The sequence below is a fragment of the Portunus trituberculatus genome, chromosome 40 (assembly GCF_017591435.1).
Source record: "Portunus trituberculatus isolate SZX2019 chromosome 40, ASM1759143v1, whole genome shotgun sequence".
NCBI lineage: Eukaryota > Metazoa > Arthropoda > Malacostraca > Decapoda > Portunidae > Portunus > Portunus trituberculatus.
The window spans coordinates 24,979,913-25,000,730 of NC_059294.1; the positions used below are offsets into that span (position 1 = coordinate 24,979,913).

The 20,818-nt window shown below is 38.9% G+C and overlaps 1 protein-coding gene across 4 annotated transcripts; it reads left to right on the top strand.

Moving 5' to 3' along the window:
• The first annotated feature begins 1,722 nt into the window (after positions 1–1,722).
• LOC123516256 (RCC1-like G exchanging factor-like protein) lies at positions 1,723–20,489 on the top strand. 4 transcript variants are annotated; one of them, XM_045275488.1, is made up of 12 exons: positions 1,723–1,868; positions 2,012–2,082; positions 2,390–2,500; positions 3,254–3,429; positions 3,847–3,949; positions 7,751–7,845; positions 8,467–8,660; positions 9,663–9,835; positions 10,333–10,491; positions 11,270–11,400; positions 19,403–19,530; positions 19,982–20,115. In XM_045275488.1, the coding sequence occupies exons 2-12, from the start codon at positions 2,028–2,030 to the stop codon at positions 19,983–19,985; spliced, it is 1,329 nt and encodes a 442-aa protein (XP_045131423.1). In that variant the 5' UTR covers positions 1,723–1,868; positions 2,012–2,027; the 3' UTR covers positions 19,986–20,115. The 4 variants fall into 4 exon arrangements, with proteins under 4 accessions (XP_045131423.1, XP_045131424.1, XP_045131421.1 ...); XM_045275489.1 differs by having other exon boundaries at positions 1,724–1,868; positions 11,324–11,400; XM_045275486.1 differs by lacking the exon at positions 11,270–11,400 and adding an exon at positions 20,366–20,489 and having other exon boundaries at positions 1,725–1,868; positions 19,982–20,113.
• The last annotated feature ends 329 nt before the right edge of the window (positions 20,490–20,818 follow it).

The window sequence follows — 20,818 nt, forward strand, 5'->3', positions numbered from 1 at the left end:
AGATTATAAATAAAGGACAGATCGAGGAAGTTCAGTGTAGAAAAGGGGGACAGATGTGTGTCACTGAAGAAGAGGGGATAGTTCTCTGGTAAGTTATGTGGAGTTGATAGAGCGTCCCTTATATTTTTTATATTTTTATGTTCCAAAACGCAGGTCCAGGGCGCATTCTTCGTCCTGGGTGCTGGTCTCGGGATGTCGTCGGCAGTGCTGGTGGCGGAGTGCTTGCTTATGCGTCGCTCTAATACTCCATAGGGAAACTCTCTCTCTCTCTCTCTCTCTCTCTCTCTCTCTCTCTCTCTCTCTCTCTCTCTCTCTCTCTCTCTCTCTCTTATTTCCGGTCATTCCTCATTTTTCCTACCTTTGGCTTTGTTTTCTATCCTCAAAGCCAATTTCACTTGTGATTGACTTGCGTGTTTCATCTTTGTTTTTAAGCGTTCTTTTCTCTTCCTATACAAAACTTCAAGCTCGTGTCTCTCCGTACTCGACAGATTATCACTTACAGCTAAGAAAATAATAAAAGAATTAACAATTATCATTTATCTATGATAAAATCCTTATCCCTCGCAGAGAGAGAGAGAGAGAGAGAGAGAGAGAGAGAGAGAGAGAGAGAGAATGTTGAATATGATGACCTATACGGTTAATGGGACTTCAATACAGGGTTAGGAAGAGGAAGGTTAAGACAAAAGAAAGAACAATACACAGCTGCAGATTTGATAAATGGTCTTTACAAACATGGCTGGGATAAACTACGTTATTTTTTACATTGTATCAGATGATGGCTCTAAGGTTTGTTTATTTATTTGTTTGTTTTTCACTCAGCCTCTCATGCACCTCTTCTGATTATCTTAACAGCTTAAACCAAGATTAAACTTAAACTTAAACCAAGGGGATATAATAAAACAAATCACACCTTTCGGTTATTTCTCTCTCTCTCTCTCTCTCTCTCTCTCTCTCTCTCTCTCTCTCTCTCTCTTGCGGGTGGGTTACCTTCCGCTGTAGCAGGTTGCTTGGGTGGAAGGCGGGCCCACCTTCGAGTGTCACCTGTGCCGTGCTCACCGTGCCACCACCATCGAATACTATTGTATCTCATGCCCTACTGTGTGACACCTTTTTTTTTTTTCTTTTTTTTCTTTTTTTCTTCTTCATCTTTTAATGTCCGGGCCTATAGCGACTGTACGTAACTTGAAGAATATTGGAAGCGCTGTTAAGCTTCAACCCATTAGTGGCGTAGGCAGTTTTATTTATAGTGGTAGCCATATTAGGGCCCATATCACCACTCAAGCTCATCTTTAATTTGGTGTAACCACCTATGAACCTGTATATTATGGTGACCTGCCGCAGGGTCTACCGCTGGATGCCGTCTGCCGTCACCGAACTTCTCATTCGCCACACTTGCTTTGGAGGGTTTTCCAAATGCATGTTTTATTTTGTTTTATTTATTTATTTATTTATTTATTTATTTATTTATTTATTTATTATTATTTTTTTTTTTTTACTAATATATAAAATGTATATATTCGGCCATCCATCGACTGTGTGTGTGTGTGTGTGTGTGTGCACGAGCGCTGACACTGAGCGTTGTGACCTTTATGAACCACCTACTGTACGTATATACTTGTCTGACGCTAAAAGAGTTACAAATAAATCAGATCAATAAAATTCTCTCTCTGATTTATTGAGATTTTTTTGTTCCTTTCGTTAAAATATAACAAATATATTAGAAAAGGAAAAGAGAAGACAAAACACTACACGTACCTAAGGCCTTCAGCCTTTCAGCTCAACATTTCGTCAGCTGATGGGGTTTGTTTACACACAACCGGCGGTGGGTCCACGCACCTCCATGTGCCTATGGACTGTCTGTGATTCTGGTGAGTGCTGAGTAGTATTTGAATCAAAGATTACTATTGAAATAACGGGTAGTGCTAAGTAAACATTAGTATTGCCTTCTGAGACCTAGGTAAGGTTGGGTTTAGATTAATTCAGCTTCATTCCTTTCATTGTTTACTTTCAGCTGTAGTTCTTGGAGCATGATGTTCCTCCCCTTCAAACACACTACGGCAACACACACTCTCCTGCAGAAAGGTAATTTTTAGAATACAGTATGAAAGTGTTTTCCTTTTCCCATATTTGTTCAGAGTTTGAGTATTTGTTCCTATTTTGCATCAAACTTCTCCAGATTCAGTGAGATCTGTTAGGGAGTCAAGCACCTATGTCCCTAATATTTCTTTGTCCCTAAGTGTTCCATTGTGTGTTGCACATTGATTTATAATTGAATATAGATGATGGGATGAGGCTTTTGTTCTTTCAAGATATGGCAACAATTCATTGAAGATAATGTAGTTTCTGGATCATCCTATTTATTGCAGCATATTTTGATAATTGTTTAAAGATATTTTTGTTGCAGTGTTGCAACCTGTTCGTCTGAGTCATCCTGTTCGAGGAATCAAAAAAGCAAAATTTCAGAGGGTTTTGGACCCACAGCATACTGATGATCTGCCTGGTAGGTTGTTTTTGCTTTCCTGATTGGTAGATAAGGATACTTTATCAAATCAAGTGAACCTATATTATATGCATACAGTATTTATGATGCAGATCAGTGGTTCTTAACAAACTTAGCATAGTTGAATTTGTTTAATGCTTCAAAAATCTTCAATTTCTTCATCTATCAACTCAGTGCAGACTGACAACTATCTCCTCTTCTTCAATGACACTCAACTGTCCCCCTCTTTTACATTTAGTATCCTCAGTCTATCTTTTACTTATAATCTAAACTGGAAACTTCATATCTCATTTCTAGCTAAAACTGCTTCAATGAAGTTAGGCATGCTGAGTTATTTTTACCAATTTTTTCACCCCAAATTGCTAACTCTGTACAAGGATCTTATCTGTACATGTATAGAGTGTGCTTCACATACCTATATGGGTAGGTTGCATTCATACAGTTCTTCTAGACACAGAGCAATCAAATGCTTTTTGTCTTATCAGCAATTTTCTTCTAATTAAATGTCTTTAGCCTCCTTCTCATCCCACATAGTATCCATTGCACTTAGAAAATCATTCCTGTGGTAAGGTCAATTTACTACAGTGCCATGTAAGAATTAAACAGGCAGATTTTTTTTTCATATCTGGGACTTCATTCATTACCACTGTCCCAGGTGTCATAATATGGCATTGAAATGGACTTGTTGTTAACAGTATAATGGACTTGTAGCTTAAATGAGTTTGCTTCATGACATCAACATTCTTATTTCAGAATTTGAGTATGTTGGTAAAAGCTCCCGTCCAGACACCCTTGTGTTCACCTGGGGAGTTGCTGACCATGGTGGTCTCGGTCGACCCTCTTTTGTCCGACCAGACACATCCAAGAAGCAGACACGTATGTCTTACATGCACCACCCACACAGAGCAGAATTCGGGGAGAATCATAAGGTACGTAGTATACTGCATAAGTGGTACTAGTACATATGTATTTTATACATTTCATTGTGTATATCCGTCACTGTTTGATTAACATGCAGTCCACATTTTTTGGACAATCATCACTATTCTCATTTTATTGAATTAGTACTTTTGAAGCCTTGATGAATTTTTTCTTCTTTTTTATTGTGCATGGTTCATTTTTCTTATTTCATCTTATTTACTCTTAATCTGAAGGCTAAGATATGAGGGAATAGTATATCTTTTTAGTGTATTTTGACACCTTGATACCTTGAAGGAGACTGTTAGACTAGATATGTTGTATAAACTAGATAAATTCATGGATATTTTTATGGCAGCTGTATACATGTATATATTAATACTAATATTGTATACATGTATGTAGTAATGGAAACCCATCACTTTCAGGTTGTAGATCTAGCCTGTGGTTATGGCTTTACAGTATTTGCTGTTAAAGATAAATCAGGACCTTCATGTTATGGTACTGGCCTCAATACTGACTCACAGATCGGTAAGCATGTCTGAAACCTGTCAGTGATTACAATGCTTCAACAACAAAATGTGTTTCTATCATGGTTTGCTGTCTATGAGTGCTGCCAGGGTAACATTTGTATTTAATTCTGTCTTTCACTCATTCCACACTACACTCATAGGAGTAGGTAGTAGACACCTACCAGAACGATAATTTACTCCCAACGAGGTCTAATAGCACTAGTTCAGGGGGTGCTGTGAACTCTCCATTAAAGCTAGTTGTGATATCACTGAATGTTTCCCTTGGTGTCTCACAACTCAAGCGGGCAGTCACAGCCTGCCCTCTAAAGACAGCTTTCCTACTTCTCATAAAACTACATGCAATTACCACACACACACACACACACACACATATACTTAGAATTCGAAATAAAAAAATGATGACTCCAAATCCAGCCTCGGAGTCCCGTTCTGAGGAAGGGACCAGAAATGTCCCTAGGTCAGACTGCTCTCTCATTGACGACCCGAAATGTCTTGACACCTCCCTCAACTTTTTCTTCATTAAATTCTGCAACATCTTCTTTTCCTCACCGAAACACAGCTGTCTGAGGCAACTGACAGTAGCCCCTTCTGTGTCCTCCTACTTTCTCTATTCTCATATTCACTCCAAAGCTGGATATTGCGTCTATGTGCGCAATGACTTAACTTGCCTAGTGCCCACGTTCTTGAATCTTTCGAGTTTTACACCATCTGCCTTCGACTCATTAGTCACTCTCTAACTAAATTTATCTGTGCTGTGTATTTCTCCCCTAACTCGTCTAACTATAGTAAATTATTTGACTTCCAAAGTGGAGCACATTCTGTCCCTCTACCCTTTGCAGAGATTTTCATCCTTGGAGATTTCAATGTTCACCACCAGCTTTGGCTTTCCTTTCCCTTCACTGACTATCCTGATGAAATAGTCTTCAACTTGGCTATCCTCCATGACCTAGAGCAACTGGTGCAACACCCTACTTGTATTCCTGACTGTCTTGGAGATACGCCCAACATTCTTGATCTTTTCCTTACCTCTAATCCTTCTGCTTATGCTGTTACCCTATCTTCTCCGTTGGGCTCCTCCGATCACAATCTCATTTCTGTATCTTGTCCTATTTCTCCAATCCTTCCTCAGGATCCCCCAAAGCAGAGGTGCCTCTGGCATTTTACCTCTGCCAGTTGGGGGACCTGAGGAGGTATTATGCTGATTTTCCCTGGAATGATTACTGTTTCTGTGTCAGAGACCCATCTGTGTGTGCTGAACGCATAACGGAGGTGATAGTGTCTGGCATGGAGGCATACATTCTTCATTCTTTTTCTAAACCTAAACCTTGGTTTAACACAGCCTCGTGCTATACATGATAGAGAGGTTGCCCACAAAAGATACTTGAGCCTTCCATCTCCAGAATCTCACTCACTTTATATTTCTGTCCGAAATCATGCCAAGTCTATTCTTTAACTTCCTAAACACTCCTTTATAAATAGAAAATGTCAAAATCTTTCAAACTCTAACTCCCCTTGTGACTTCTGGTGTCTGGCCAAACACATCTCCAATAACTTTACTTCTTCATCTTTCCCTCCTTTATTTCATCCTGATGGCACCACTGCCATCTCATCTGTCTCTAAAGCTGAACTCTTCTCTCAAACCTTTGCTAAAAACTCCGTTTTGGATGATTCTGGGCTTGTCCTCCTCTCCTCCTCCCTCTGACTATTTCATGTCTTCAATCAAAATTCTTCGTAATGATGTTTTCCATGCCCCTCTGGCCTAAACCCTCGGAAGGCTTATGGACCTGATGGGGTCCCTCCTATTGTTCTCAAAAACTGTGCTTCTGTGCTTGCACCTTGGATAGCCAAACTTTTTTCAACTATGTCTATCGACTTTTACCTTTCCTTCTTGCTGGAAGTTTGCCTACATTCAGCCTGTTCCTAAAAAGGGTGACCGTTCTAATCCCTCAAACTACCGTCCTATAGCTTTAATCTCTTGCTTGTCTAAAGTTTTTCAATCTATCCTCAATAGGAAGATTCTTAAACATCTGTCACTTCACAATCTTCTATCTGATCGCCAGTATGGCTTCCGTCAAGGTCGCTCTACTGGTGATCTTCTGGCTTTCCTTGCTGAGTCTTGGTCATCCTTTTTAGAGATTTCGGTGAAACTTTTGCTGTTGCGTTAGATATATCAAAAGCTTTTGATTGAGTCTGGCATAAAGTTTTGATTTCAAAACTGCCTTCCTATGGTTTTATCCTTCTCTGCAACTTTATCTCGAGTTGCCTTTCCGACCGTTCTATTGCAGCCGTGGTAGATGGCCACTGTTCTTCTCCTAAATCTATTAACAGTGGTGTTCCTCAGGGTTCTGTCCTATCACCCACTCTCTATTATTCATTAATGACCTTCTTAACCAAACTTCTTGCCCTATCCACTCCTACGCTGATGATACCACCCTACATCTTTCCACGTCCTTTCAGAGACGACCAACCCTTCAGGAAGTCAACAGATCACGCAGGGATGCCACAGAACGCCTGACTTCTGATCTTTCTAAGATTTCTGATTGGGGCAGAGAAAACTTAGTAGTTTTCAATGCCTCAAAAACTCAATTCCTCCATCTATCAACTCGACACAACCTTCCAGACAACTATCCCTCTTCTTCAATGACACTCAACTGTCTCCCTCTTCCACACTGAATATCCTTGGTCTGTCCTTTACTCATAATCTTAACTGGAAACTTCACATTTCATCTCTTGCTAAAACAGCTTCTATGAAATTAGGCATCCTTTTACGTGTCTGCCAGTTTTCTCGCCCCTCCAACTGCTAGCTCTGTACAATGGTCTTATCCATCCTTGTATGTAGTGCTCTTTGCATGTTTTGGGGGGTTCCACTCATACAGCTCTATTAGATAGGTGGAATTTGACTGTCATTAGCCTCCTTCTCATCGCCAATAGGTTGCATCTTTCTATCTTTTATCACTATTTTCATGCTAACTGTTCTACTGATCTTGCTAACTGCATGCCTCCCCTCCTCCTGCAGCTTTGCTGCACAAGGCTTTCTTCTTCCTCTCATCCTTATTCTGTCCAACTCTCAATTACAAGAATTAAGCAGTACTCTCAATCATCCATACCTTTCACTGGTAAACTTTGGAATTCCCTACCTGCTTCTGTATTTCCATCTTCCTACAACTTAACTTATTTTAAGAGAAAGATATCAAGACATTTGTCCCACTCTTTTGACTAATTCTTTTTAATCTTTTATGGAGACTGCAATTCCAGTGGGCCTTTTTTTTCTAATATAGTTTTTTTGCCTTTGGCAGTTCTCCCTCTTACATAAACAAATAAAGAAAGAAACATTTTTCAACTCTCCTGCTTCCCAGCATAGAGTTCTATGCACTTTTTCCATATGAAAGGGTGTATTCTCATTTGTACCCAATATTTGTATCTTTCATATTTTCTTGTAAGTTTTCTTGTCATTTTTCTAGATTGCAATTAACTTCTTATCTATCCTCCATTTTTATTAATTTCATTATATATATATATATATATATATATATATATATATATATATATATATATATATATATATATATATATATATATATATATATTTTTTTTTTTTTTTTTTTTTTTTATGGGCCTTTGGTGTTATATGTCAGTTCTTATGTACAGTATTATCATGAAAGAATAGATAAAGCCATCCAATTTTTCCTTAATTTTTTCTTTTATATATTAATATATTTAATTTCATATAGTATTTATTTTATTTTTTTTTTTTCTTTATTTATTTATTTTTTTTTTTATTTGTTCATTAATTTTTCAGGAATGCATGAGCCTAGAAGTGGACATCCCCTTGGAATGTTGATTAGTCCAGCACCGATTGAACTTCCAGTACAGGAACCTGACAGAGTTGTTAAGGCCAGTTAATATAAACATTTTAGATATGAGGTATTTAGTAAAAGCCCACATTCACTATTTTTTGCTGTAGATACACAGAATAAACACAGTATTATGTGAAAACATTTTTTTTTTTTTTTTATGTTATTTAAGATGAGTAAGAAAGAGTACAGAAGCACCAGTATTTGTGACATGAAGATTGTGTTGTGCTGAAAGCTAGACAAATAGAGGAATGAAGTGCATGAGACTTTATGGAGGGTTCTCAGGGCAATAAAAGAGAAACAAATGAGGGATGTTACTGAAATACACATGAAACTGAGAGTGCATTCAGTATACCTATAAGAAGAAAAATGTTCATGATATTAATATATTGGATGAGTAGAAACTACAGTACAGTATATGACAATCTTATTATTGCTGTGAGGCACATAGTGATGATACATTAATGTTAAGAAGGAGTAGTAATACCTCTGTTGAGAGGAAACTTAAGTATTTTGACAAGTGAGGAAAAAAATTTGGTGCTTTTCCATTGGCATTTAAACATTATGTGTTAATTTTTGTGTCAAGCTCATTTTATATATGATTCATAATTTGAAATAAGAATAAGTTTGTCTCCTTAAGTACTCAATTATTCCAAATCAGGTTGCATCTGGAAGAGCACACACTGTGATGTTGACAAACAATGGCAGTGTGTGGACAGTTGGTAACAATGCTTATGGACAGTGTGGGCGTCCTGTCATACCAGATGAAGACTACACTAGACAGGCTGTGTATCATCGACTCAAAGCTCTAGATGGCATCAGTGTGAAGCAGGTGGAATGTGGCCAAGACACCAGGTACAGTGGACCCTCGGACTTTGAACATAATTCATTCCAGAAGGCTGTTGGATGTCCGAATTGTTTAGGATCCAAAACTGTTTTCCCCATAAGAAACATTGTAAACTATTTTAACTTGTTCCAGAACACTGGAGTTTAACAGTATATAAGAATTTAACTATCTATATAAAATCAATATTGTTTATCTCTTGGTGGTTGGTGGCAGTACTACCATTAGCATAGTCAGTTAGTCCTATGTGGATTCTTTGTTTCACATCTGTTACACCTTGTCACTACAGTAGTCAAGAAATATTTTTGTTAGTTATGAGATCAGTGTACTTATATGAAATATTATTACTCAACCATTTTACCTGGTTAAGTGACTCTGGTCAAATGAAAAATTGGTCTGACCCCAGCTGGGAATAAGAGGAAGGCAATAACTTAGAACCAAAACAAAGAGAGAACTGATGTTTATCTCCTGCCAACAGGGCTAGCATCACCCAAATTTGGTTGGATTCGGCCACTTTTAGTTTTTTCGAAGTACGAATTTTGTTTGATCTCCGGGGTTAAAATTTATTGAAAATTTTTTTTGAAGTCCAGGGTGTTTGAATTCCAAGGATCCACTTACAGTGCAAATAGTTTGTTAACAGTTGATGTACCATGGACCATGGAATTAAAAGGAAAGAAGCTTCATCATAACAAGAATGGCTGATGGAATTTTAACTTCTTAGATGGCAGGAGGGTCAGTTTTAAGTTCCTTTAAAGAAAATAGATATTTTTAAGCATTAAAGACTACGTGTTACTATGGCTGGAAGAATAGATGTTGAGTTGAAGTTTAGGATAAAGGGTAGTCATTGTCTGTACAGGGTCATGTTGTTTTCTTAAATTTTTTGGAATGTGTAAAAATAACCATGATAAGGCAACATATCTCATCACATGATTAAAAGTAAGAAAGTATATATTGATGTTGATCTCTTTTCAAATTTTGTATGTTACAAGTAGCTACAGGTAATTTTCAAACAGCTTTTTCCTGAGTGAAGAAGGAGCAGTGTACTCATGTGGCTGGGGAGCAGATGGCCAGACTGGAAGAGGTCACTACAACAATGAGCCAGCTGTGGGTGCAGTGATTGGAGACATTGTGGGAGAGAAGATAGTGAAGGTGTCTTGTAGAGCAGACTGTGCCTTGGCCCTTAATGGTGAGATAGTTTTATTTTGTTACAGCTCCAATAGCACTGTCTCAAAAGCACAAAGCAGTATTGAGTTTTTCATTAGAACAATTGAATCATAACAAAATAGAATATTGCCTGGAATACTCTCTTTTTTCACCTCATTTATTTTTTATATATTTCTGAATGTCAATAATAAGGTCAGGAATTTAATGCACTAGAACTACAATGGTAATCATGAAACTGAAGCCATGTTTCTCTCTCTCTCTCTCTCTCTCTCTCTCTCTCTCTCTCTCTCTCTCTCTCTCTCTCTCTCTCTCTCTCTCTCTCTCTCTCTCTCTCTCTCTCTCTCTCTCTCTCTCTCCATAATGAGTTGTATCCTACAATCCAACATTTCTGCCTCATATTATGGACAAATTTCTCTTAGTAACATACTATTTGCCAATTTAATTACATGTATTTGCTTTTCTTTTTTTTATTTTCTATGGAAGTTTTTGTAAATAGTTTCAAAGAAAGTTTCTTTTCAGATAACGGTGATGTGTTTGGCTGGGGTAATTCAGAATACCATCAGTTAAACTCAGTCACTGATGAAATGCAGCTTCATACATCCAGAAAACTTAGTTTTTCTGGTTTGAAGAAAATAGTTGACATAGCATCAGCAGGAACCATGTGCTTGTTACTTGATGGTATGTCTTGCAGATTTTTTCTTAATCTATTAGATTGAGGTGCAAGTTTATACTATACAGTGAACCCTCAGACTTGGAACAATTTGAACTTGGAATAAAAATTTAGATAATTTTTATCCTCGGAGTTAGAAAAATTTTTGGACTTGGAGCAATCCAAAGGAGGGCGAATTCAGCTGAATCTGGGTGATGGTAGTGCCGTTGGCGGGAAGGAAGCATCAGTTCCCACTTTGTTTTGATCCTGCATTGTCGCCTTGCTCTATTCCCAGCCAGGGTCAGGACATCTGACCAGTATTTCATTAGGCCAGAATCACCTAACCATATGAGATGGTTTAGTAATATTTAATTTAAGTACACTGATCTCATAAATAACAAAAATATTTCTTAACCACTGTAATGACAAGGTGTAACAGATGTGAAACAAAGATTCCACATAGGACTAACTATGCTAATGGAAGTGCTGCCACCACTCAGTATATTCTTAATACCTGTTTGAGTGACATTCACCAAGAAGCTTGCCATCAAAAGGTAAATAATATTGATTTTACATAGTTCAGTTCTTATTTACTTAGTAAAGATTTGGGGTCTTGAAACAGATTAATATGATTTACTTTGCTTTCTGTGGGGAAAACAGTTTCAGACTTAGAACAGTTCGAACATAGAACAACCTTGTTGAAAAAATTATCTTTGAAGTCTGAGAGTCCACTATATATACAAATATAAACAGTAAGCCCCTGCACTTGACAAATCTCAGCTTGGCGAAATTCACTTTTGGCGGTAGGGTGGCCATGGACCACTGAGTGCACACTTGGTGATTTGAATTCAAATTTGGCAGTTCCCTGGCGACCACACGACAAACCACACGGCTCTTCGGTGACGTCAGACCTCTCTCTAAACCCATCAGAACCCAGTGTGAGAGTCCCCTTCAGCCATTTTGTTTTTGCTACCCTCTGTTCTGCTAGGGTGGGAATGAATTCTGGCAATTTACTGCCAACATGGCCTCTACCAAGGCAACAGGTGATATCATTGGGGGAAAAGACAAGGGTGGTGGAGGCAAAGACAAAAGTGGGCAGGGGAAATGGGTGGAAAAACGGGAGTTACAGTCTTTATATCATATCATATTAGCTTTATTTATTGTTTATTGGTCTGTTTTGTACATGTGTTCTAATATGTGAAGGCTAAAGATTTTATTTCAGCTCGAAAGATGGTATTTTAAGGGTCAAAAGAGGGGTTTTGACATTGACCAAAGACTGATTGAGGCATTTTTTAGGCAATTTATATGGTATTAAGAACTCGTGCTTGGCGAAATTCGCATTTGGTGGTAGTTTCACCAGACTAATTAATTCGCCAAGTGCAGTGGCTTATTGTATACAGGGGATCCTCGCAATTCGACGGGGTTAGGGTGGTTTTTCATCAGTCGAATCAGCGTTTATTTGAATCATGAAGCAATTTTCCCATAAGATACTTAAGAATAAGGGTGGATAGGGACCAACCTCCAGCCTAGACCCACCCAAATCATCACTCTAACCTCTAAAAAACACTAACTTAGACTAATTCAGTACTATTAAAGGCTTCATTTATATCTAACCTTTTTTTTATTAAACACATTAGGGTGCTGTACAGTACATTTTTGGAAATAAAAACACTTGCAGCGGTCTCGCAGTACTTGTCCCTGTTCTTCCAAATTGATTATACTGTTGATCTAGGGACACCCATTTGTGCTGCAACCACACTGTGAGCTATACCTGCCTCACACTTTCTTATAAGCTCAAGCTTATCTTTGAAAGGCAAGAGATTGTGCTTCTTAGGGCTGGGGCTGGAGGTGGCTTTGCACGGAATGGTCTAAGCGGCGTGGAGGCAAGAGGTGGAACGGCAGAGCGTGGCTTACATGGACATCACCTGAGACGAGAGCAAGGATTCTATAAGCTGGGATATACGGGTTCAATGAGCAGGCTGAAGGAATTGATTAGCGAGCTTAGCTTCTAACAGATGGCACGCGGGTCGCAGGTAGTAAGGGGGTGAGGGTTGGGGGGACCATCAGCGGGGGAAGATTCAAACAGTCAGTCAGTCATGTGAGGGAGCACAGGGCACATCAGTCATCGCCTGCCTCTGCCTGGGCCACACCATGCTCAGTGCTCATTTGCACCGCCTACGTCTGTCTCGTGACCCCTTCTGCCCTTGGTGTAAGACTACCCCTGAGGCCATGGAACATTTCCTGATTCAATGCCCACGCTTCCACTCTCAACATACTTCACTATGCTCCCCAGCTCTTCGCCCTGGCCATCATAACACTCTACCTGCCCACCCTCCTGGCGGCTTCAGGCGTCCACCCCTCCTGGCAACCTGCTGTCCTTCGCCTTACTTGTGCCTTCTTGAAGAAGACTGGCCAGCTACCACGCCTGTGATATCCACACAGGACTACCCCAGAGCTTATAAAGATCCAAAAGAGGCCACGAAGATCTATGGATCCTTATGAGCCCTGGAGTAGTCCTGTGTGGGTATCACAGGCGTGGTAGCTGGTTGGTCTTCCTCAAGAAGGCACAAGTAAGGTGAAGGACAGCAGGTTGCCAGGAGGGTGGGTGGGCATGTCCAGTGTTATGATGCAGTATGTTGAGAGTGGAAGCGTGGGCAATGAAGTAGGAAATGTTCCATGGCATCAGGGGTAGTCCTACACCAAGGGCAGAAGGGGTCACAAGACAGACGTAGGTGGTACAAGTGAGGAGTATGGTGTGGCCCAGGCGGAGGTGGGCAGAAAACGCATATATACAGGGGATCCTCGTGATTCGACCGTTTGCAGTTTGAATTATCGCCAATTCGAACTCAGTTAATTAATACCCAATGCCAATTCGACATTCATATCTCGCGTGCCACCCACCCAGTCAAAATCCGCCGCTGCCCTAAATTCGCCACAAACCTGCCTGGCAGAAGTGTAAACCAATGCTACCCTGTGTTGTCGCTAAGGTGGCGTCACACTGGCATTTTTCTGTCAACTTTTTTGTCAACTTTCTGAAGACTGTCAACTTTTGTTGACGCTGGTCGTCACACACAAGCTAGCTTCCAACTTTGTCACGTTTGTCAACTGTAAACAAACATGGCAGCCCCTTCACCCTAGCAAGCCATTGCTATTTTTTTGTTGCTATTTTTGGCCTTTAATGCTCCCTATGAGAAACTCTTCAGACAGCTTTGTCCACTCATAAACAACAGTGCTGCTGATCTTGGCCAGTTGTTCTTTGGAAGTTCTGCCTTGGAGCGTCGCAGTCCCCAGACAAATGTAAACAAACAACTGAACTACTTTTCACTGTTAGGCTAGGACAAAAAAAAAAAAAAAAAATATATATATATATATATATATATATATATATATATATATATATATATATATATATATATATATATATATATATATATATATATATATATATATATATATATATATATATATATATATATATATATATATATATATATATATATATATATATATATATATATATATATATATATATATATATATATATATATATATATATATATATATATATATATATATATATATATACAAATATATTTATATCTACTTATCAAGATTTTATTGATTTGAGATTATAGCATCATTCCAATTAACGAGAAAATTAATTTTATTATAAGAGTGTTAATTAGAAACCATAGATCTTAATTTGGCTGAAAATTGACGCTAGAGGAAAACGTTTGTTTCGTCTGAATCAAAACGATGGAAAGCCACCTCTAGCCCCAGCCCTAAGAAGCACAATTTCCTGCCTTTCAAAGATAAGCTTCAGTTTATAAGAAAGTGTGAGGCAGGTATAGCTCACAGTGTCGTTGCAGCGCAAATGGGTGTCCCTAGATCATCATATCAACAATTTGGAAGAACAGGGACAAGTACCACGAGACTGATGCATCATGCAAGTGTTTTTATTTCCAAAGATATACTGTACAGCACCCTAATGAGTTTAATAAAAAAAATAGATATAAATGAAGCCTTTAATAGTACTGATTTAGTCTAAGTTAATGTTTTTTGGAGGTTATAGTGATGATTTGAGGGTGTCTAGGCTGGAGGTTGGTCCCTATCCCCCCTAATTCTTAAGTATCTTATGGGAAAAATTGCTTCACGATTCGAATAAATGCCGATTCGACTGATGAAAAACGGCCCTAACCCCATCGAATTGCGAGGATCCTGTGTGTGTGTGTGTGTGTGTGTGTGTGTGTGTGTGTGTGTGTGTATGTGTGTGTGTGTGTTTTATTTGCCTTATAAGTTCATAACCACGAGAGAATGCAGGGAAAAATAGGGGGTGGGGGGGAGGAATCATGGGAGAAATCTTAAGTTACTCCTGAAAACTTTTTCTATGAAAGTCCTCGCTTCTAACAGGTGGTAGCACCGTCACTGTCTACCAAACTTTAACCTACACCACAACTTCCTCTCTGTATATTCCTTGGGCGAGAAAGACGCACAGGAAGCGACACACAGGCAGTGTTGCGAGATTTGCCGAATGAAAAGTAGCAGAAGTATGCTTGAAAAGTAGCGGATTTCACCACAATGTAGCCCAATACAAAAAACTACTACATATTACTTTAACTACTATATTTTGTACTTACCACTATCTGCTCACATTTCTTTCCATGGGGTTAGGGGGAGGGGAGTGGAGTCCTCTTTCACGATGTACCATTTTTTCCATAAGTTTTCTCTGGCTTTTTTTTTTTTATATAAATTATTTCTATTCTTACCTAAATTTAACCAAAATATTTTTCTTTTTCTTAACAAAACTTAATTATTCTTATTGCCTTAAAGATTTTTCCTTTCACTTCCTCTGCATCATTTTTTTTAAAGATTTGCATTATCTAGTAAGTCATTTTCTTGACATACGGTGAGGCGAGAGAAGCGTGATGTCCTCAGTTGCCTACTCACCACAAAAAAAAGAAAAAGCACCATAACTACATTGTTCTCAATGTCACGGTTAATATTACTACTATTATTATTCTTACTTTTATTAATGTTGTTATATCATCATTATTATTGTTAACATTTAGAAAAATTGCAAATATAGCCCAATAATATCATCAAGCAGCCCAAACATATCATGAATTCACTATAGCCCAAAAAATTGCAGGTAACGGATTATTAATAATGATGATGATAATAATGCGGTTTATTAGTAATTGCAGTACATACATACTGAAAATGTGCATATGGGGATTGAAGGAGATTTAATATTAGAATCTTAACTTAGCGGCTATAGGTTATTTATGGTTCGAACCATGTGGGGAGGGGGAGCACTACATGAAGATGTAGGTGCATATGGGGATTGAGGGAGACTTAAGATTAGAACCTTAACTTAGCTATTTATAACTCGCACCATGGAGGGGATAGCACTATGATGATAACGGTCAGTTCTGGGGGCCCTGAGTGGCATGTAGCGACTGCTAGAGAGGTGTTCCGTTTGTCCAGGTGACTATGAATGAAATCAAGGAAGCTGACAAGGTAGTGAGAGGTAGAGGTGGCTCTGATATTGCCAAATTGCTGGATGTCTAAGAAGGAACTGATTTTGTTGTATGCCCAGTCAAACACAAAGTCTTCACAGATGAGGCTAGGGATGAGTGTGATAGCGACTGGCCTAAGGTCATTTAGTGATTGTGGGCTGGCAGTTTTAGTGTGTGTGTGTGTGTAATAATAATATGATATTTCGGTTTATTTGAATGGCAGTTAGTACAGAGCTGAAACATGTATCCTTATCTACTAACATTCATACATCTTAAGTCTACACAACCTCCTTGATGGCATCTGACATCCCGATGCACAGCAGCTATTTATAGTGCCAGATAAGCCCAGTGACCTAGGCCTGGGGGGATCAGGCCACCCCTTGTGTATTTGTTTGTTTCGGAGTTTGTTTCTCCTACCCAGCAGCGGGTCACAACTTCCGACTTATACCAGGTACCTAATCACTGTTATGTGAACAGGGGCCACTCAGTTGAATAGAAGCCTTGTCCAAATTACCTCTGACCTGTCCTGAGAATCGAACTCAGGCTTTCTTGATGGGGAGTCAAGCATGCTACCACTGCACCGCCAGGTGTGTGTGTGTATGTGTGTGTATTTACCTAGTTGTATTTACCTAGTTGTAGTTTTACAGGGCCTGGGCTTTATGCTCATGTGGCCCCGTCTCCATATCTACACTTATCCAATCTTACTTTAAAAGTATGCACACGCGTTGCAGACACTACTTCTTCATCTAAACTGTTCCACGTCTCAATACATCTCTGCGGGAAACTATATTTTTTAATATCTCTCAGACATCTTCCCTTTCTCAGCTTTTTACTATGCGATCTTGTGCTTGGATGTCATATTCTTCTCTCAGGATCAGTTTCTCATTATCCACTTGGTCCATTCCGTTGATCAATTTATAGACTTGTATCAGGTCTCCTCTCTCCTTCTTTGTTCCAAGGTTGGTAGATCCATAGCCTTTAGTCTCTCCTCATATGTCATCCCTTCAAGTTCTGGGACCATTCTTGTAGCCATTTTTTGTAGCCTCTCCAATTTCCTTATGTGTTTCTTTTTATGAGGGGTCCACACTACTCCTGCATATTCCAATCTGGGTCTTATTATAGTATTTATCAATTTCTTCATCATTTCTTTGTCCATGTAGTGAAATGCTACTCCAATATTCCTCAGCAAATTATATGTTTCTCTAAAAATTCTATCAATATGGCTTACTGGTTGATTGTTTTCTTCCATCGTCACTCCTAAGTCCTTTTCCTTTTTGACTTTCTCCAGTTCTACTCCATCTCCCATCTTATAGATTCCCACAGGTCGTCTTTCACTCTTTCCCATTTCCATGACATGGCTTTTGTTCACATTGAATTCCATTTCCACTTCTTACTCCATTCCCAGATCTTATTTAGGTCTTCTTGCAGTATTTCACAATCCTCCTTTTGCTTTATAACTCTGCACAGTTTCGTATCATCCATAAACAAATTTATGTAGCTGTTCACTCCTTCTGGCATGTCGTTAATATAAATGAGGAAAAGTATTGGTGCCAATACTGACCCCTGTGGCACTCCGCTTTCTACTGCTCTCCACTTGGACTTCATATCTTTAACTACCGTCCTTATTTCTCTCCCCCTCAAATAATTTTCTATCCATCTCAATGTGCTTCCTTTTAAGCCACCCTTCTCCTCTAACTTCCACAGTAATCTTGCGTGTGGCACTTTGTCAAACGCCTTTTTTAAATCCAAATAGATGCAGTCAACCCATCCTCTCTCTCTTGTACTCTATCAACTATTCTAGAATAGAAACTCAATAAATTAGTTACACAAGACCGTCCTTTTCTAAAACCAAATTGGCTATTTGATATTAATTTGTTGTCTTCAAGGAACTCGATCCATTGTTTCTTTATTATTCTTTCACACATCTTGCATATTACACTAGTTAGTGATACCGGTCTGTAATTTAAAGGTTCTTCTTTCCTTCCGCTCTTATATATGGGAACCACCTCAGCTCTTTTCCATTCTACTGGCACTGTTCCATTTTCTATTGAGCATTTTATGATGTTGTATATAGGACTTGCTAGTTCTTCCCTACATTCTTTCAGTATTCTGCCTGAGACTTCATCCGGTCCCATTGCCTTCTCTTCATCCAGTTCCTTCATTAACTCTTTTATTTCAAGCTTGGTTACTTTAATCTCTTTCATATAGATTGTCTCTCTATTACCCTGTGGCCTCTCAAATTTGGATTCTTTAGTAAAGACCTCCTGGAATTTTTTATTTAATAGTTCTGCCATACTTTTTGGGTCTTCCACCATCCCGTTCTCTCCTTTTAACCTTTCTATTGTTTCTTTTTGCCTAATTTTTCCATTTATGAATCTATAGAACAATTTTGGTTGCTCCTTACATTTTTCGACAATATCTTTTTCGAAGTTCTTTTCCTCTTCCTTCCTCACCTTGTGTGTGTGTGTGTGTGTGTAATTCATTGTTCACTGTTTGATCTGCTGCAGTCTCTAACGAGACAGCCAGACGTTACCCTACGGAACGAGCTCAGAGCTCATTATTTCCGATCTTGGGATAGGTCTGAGACCAGGCACACACCACACACCGGGACAACAAGGTCACAACTCCTCGATTTACATCCCGTACCTACTCACTGCTAGGTGAACAGGGCTACGTGAAAGGAGACACACCCAAATATCTCCACCCGGCCGGGGAATCGAACCCCGGTCATCTGGCTTGTGAAGCCAGCGCTCTAACCACTGAGCTACCGGGCCGTGTGTGTGTGTGTGTATGTTTCACTGTTTGATCTGCTGCAGTCTCTGACGAGACAGCCAGACATTACCCTACAGAACGAGCTCAGCGCTCATTATTTCCGATCTTCGGATAGGCCTGAGACCAGGCACACACCACACACTGGGACAACAAGGTCACAACTCCTCAATTTTACATCCCGTACCTACTCACTGCTAGGTGAACAGGGGCTACACATGAAAGGAGACACACCCAAATATCTCCACCCGGCCGGGGAATCGAACCCAATGTGTGTGTGTGTGTGTGTGTGTGTGTGTGTGCGCACATGCATGCCTGACTACAAGTCCACAGGCTCCGGTTTGAAACCAGGATACAATGGTTGGTGTCATCCACCACAGATGCAAAAGGAGATGTTGATGAGTGCCAAGGGTTCATGTAGTTATGATGTTTTGCAATAAAGTGTACTACAATTTTTGTCAGTATTCCTGCCTCTAGGCTGTAACATACCACAGAGGCACTGCCATTGTTATTGTAAATGTAGAATTTGAAGTTTTGTCAAATGAGTGTTGTATCTCACAGCTGGTGATGATCATTTCCACTTCTCATTGTTGGATTTTGTTTTATTCATATGTCAGTAGATTTACTGTATTCTCTCTCTCTCTCTTTACAGAGGAGGGACAAGTGTACAGTTGGGGCTTTGGTCCTATCGGAAAGGGCCCTAATGTTACTTATTCAAAATTGCCTACTCCCATTCCATCAACACTATTTGGACAAAATGAAATCACTCCTGATGCTAAGGTAGAAGTTGTTTTCTGATTAGCCTTTTATGAGATGCTTATTATGTATTCCTTATTCTTTATGTTATTAGTCTATAATGCCTCACTTTCTCTATAAGATTCCCTCTAATTGCCCATAAGAAATCCCTACACATCTTATTTTTATTATTGAAAAGAGTTTTACCTGTGGAACACACTTCAATCATACATTGGTACTTAAGTAGGAAATTTATAGATGATTTCAAGTTGGATTAAATTAATATTTTGAAATATATGACCTTTAATGATGACAGATAACTTTTTCTGCTTAAATGATGTATTTTTGTATTAGTTCTCAGATGTAAGGTATTAATCATTATTCTTAGATTTCAAAAATTGATTCTGACTTTCAGCATTCTACATAACTGAAATAATTCCAAAAGAAAACCAGAGATTGAATTTTTATGTAGAGTAATACTTTACCTTGGTTTCAGGTGACAAGTGTGACATGTGGCATCAACCAGTTTGCTGTAATAAACAGTCAGGGTTCCTTGTTCACATGGGGCAAGAATCCTGGTGGATGTTTAGGGCAGCGCCACAAAAAGGACCAATATTTCCCCTTGCATGTAAGTATTTCTCACCAGTGCTTTTTCTTAGTACTAGAATCTCTACTTCATTGTGTTAATCAGACTTCATTATCAAATGTATATATTGTTTTTCTTGCTTGAGCAGCAATGTAAGGTATGGATAATGAAGCACAGGGTCCATGGAGGTAGAGATCTTAGAAATATCTTTCAGTACATTATTTACCCTTTTTGTGTTGTATGTGATCATGTTGTACATAGAGAGAAGTGACCACAACAATTTTATTCTTGCAGGTGTGTATTGGAGGCCAGGTAATGAAAGTCAGCTGTGGTGTGGATCACATGGCAGCCATGGTGAAGGAGATTGTGTGAAGACTGCAGCCTGTAGTATGTGTGTAATAAAGAATGCTAATATCCACTGTTTTGTCTTTTATGCATGTAGTTTCAAGTGGATTCTTATTTTTCTTCTTCTATATTTCATCGATTGTTTGTCACTAAAGAATGCAAAAGAAATATGGATACTTTCATCATGTAACTATTGCCTATTTTCATTACGAGATTCTAAGCTCATTGCAGGAGATATAGGTAGCTGTCTCTATTCTAGGCCAGCTACCCCAGCAAAACATACATATAAATTTTCCATGTCCTCTGTGCTGCCTGCTTTTAGGATGGAATCTCCATTTATCTTGAATATGATCTGCTATGAATAACCTTCCAAAACTTAGTTAATTTTTCTACATGTTGTCA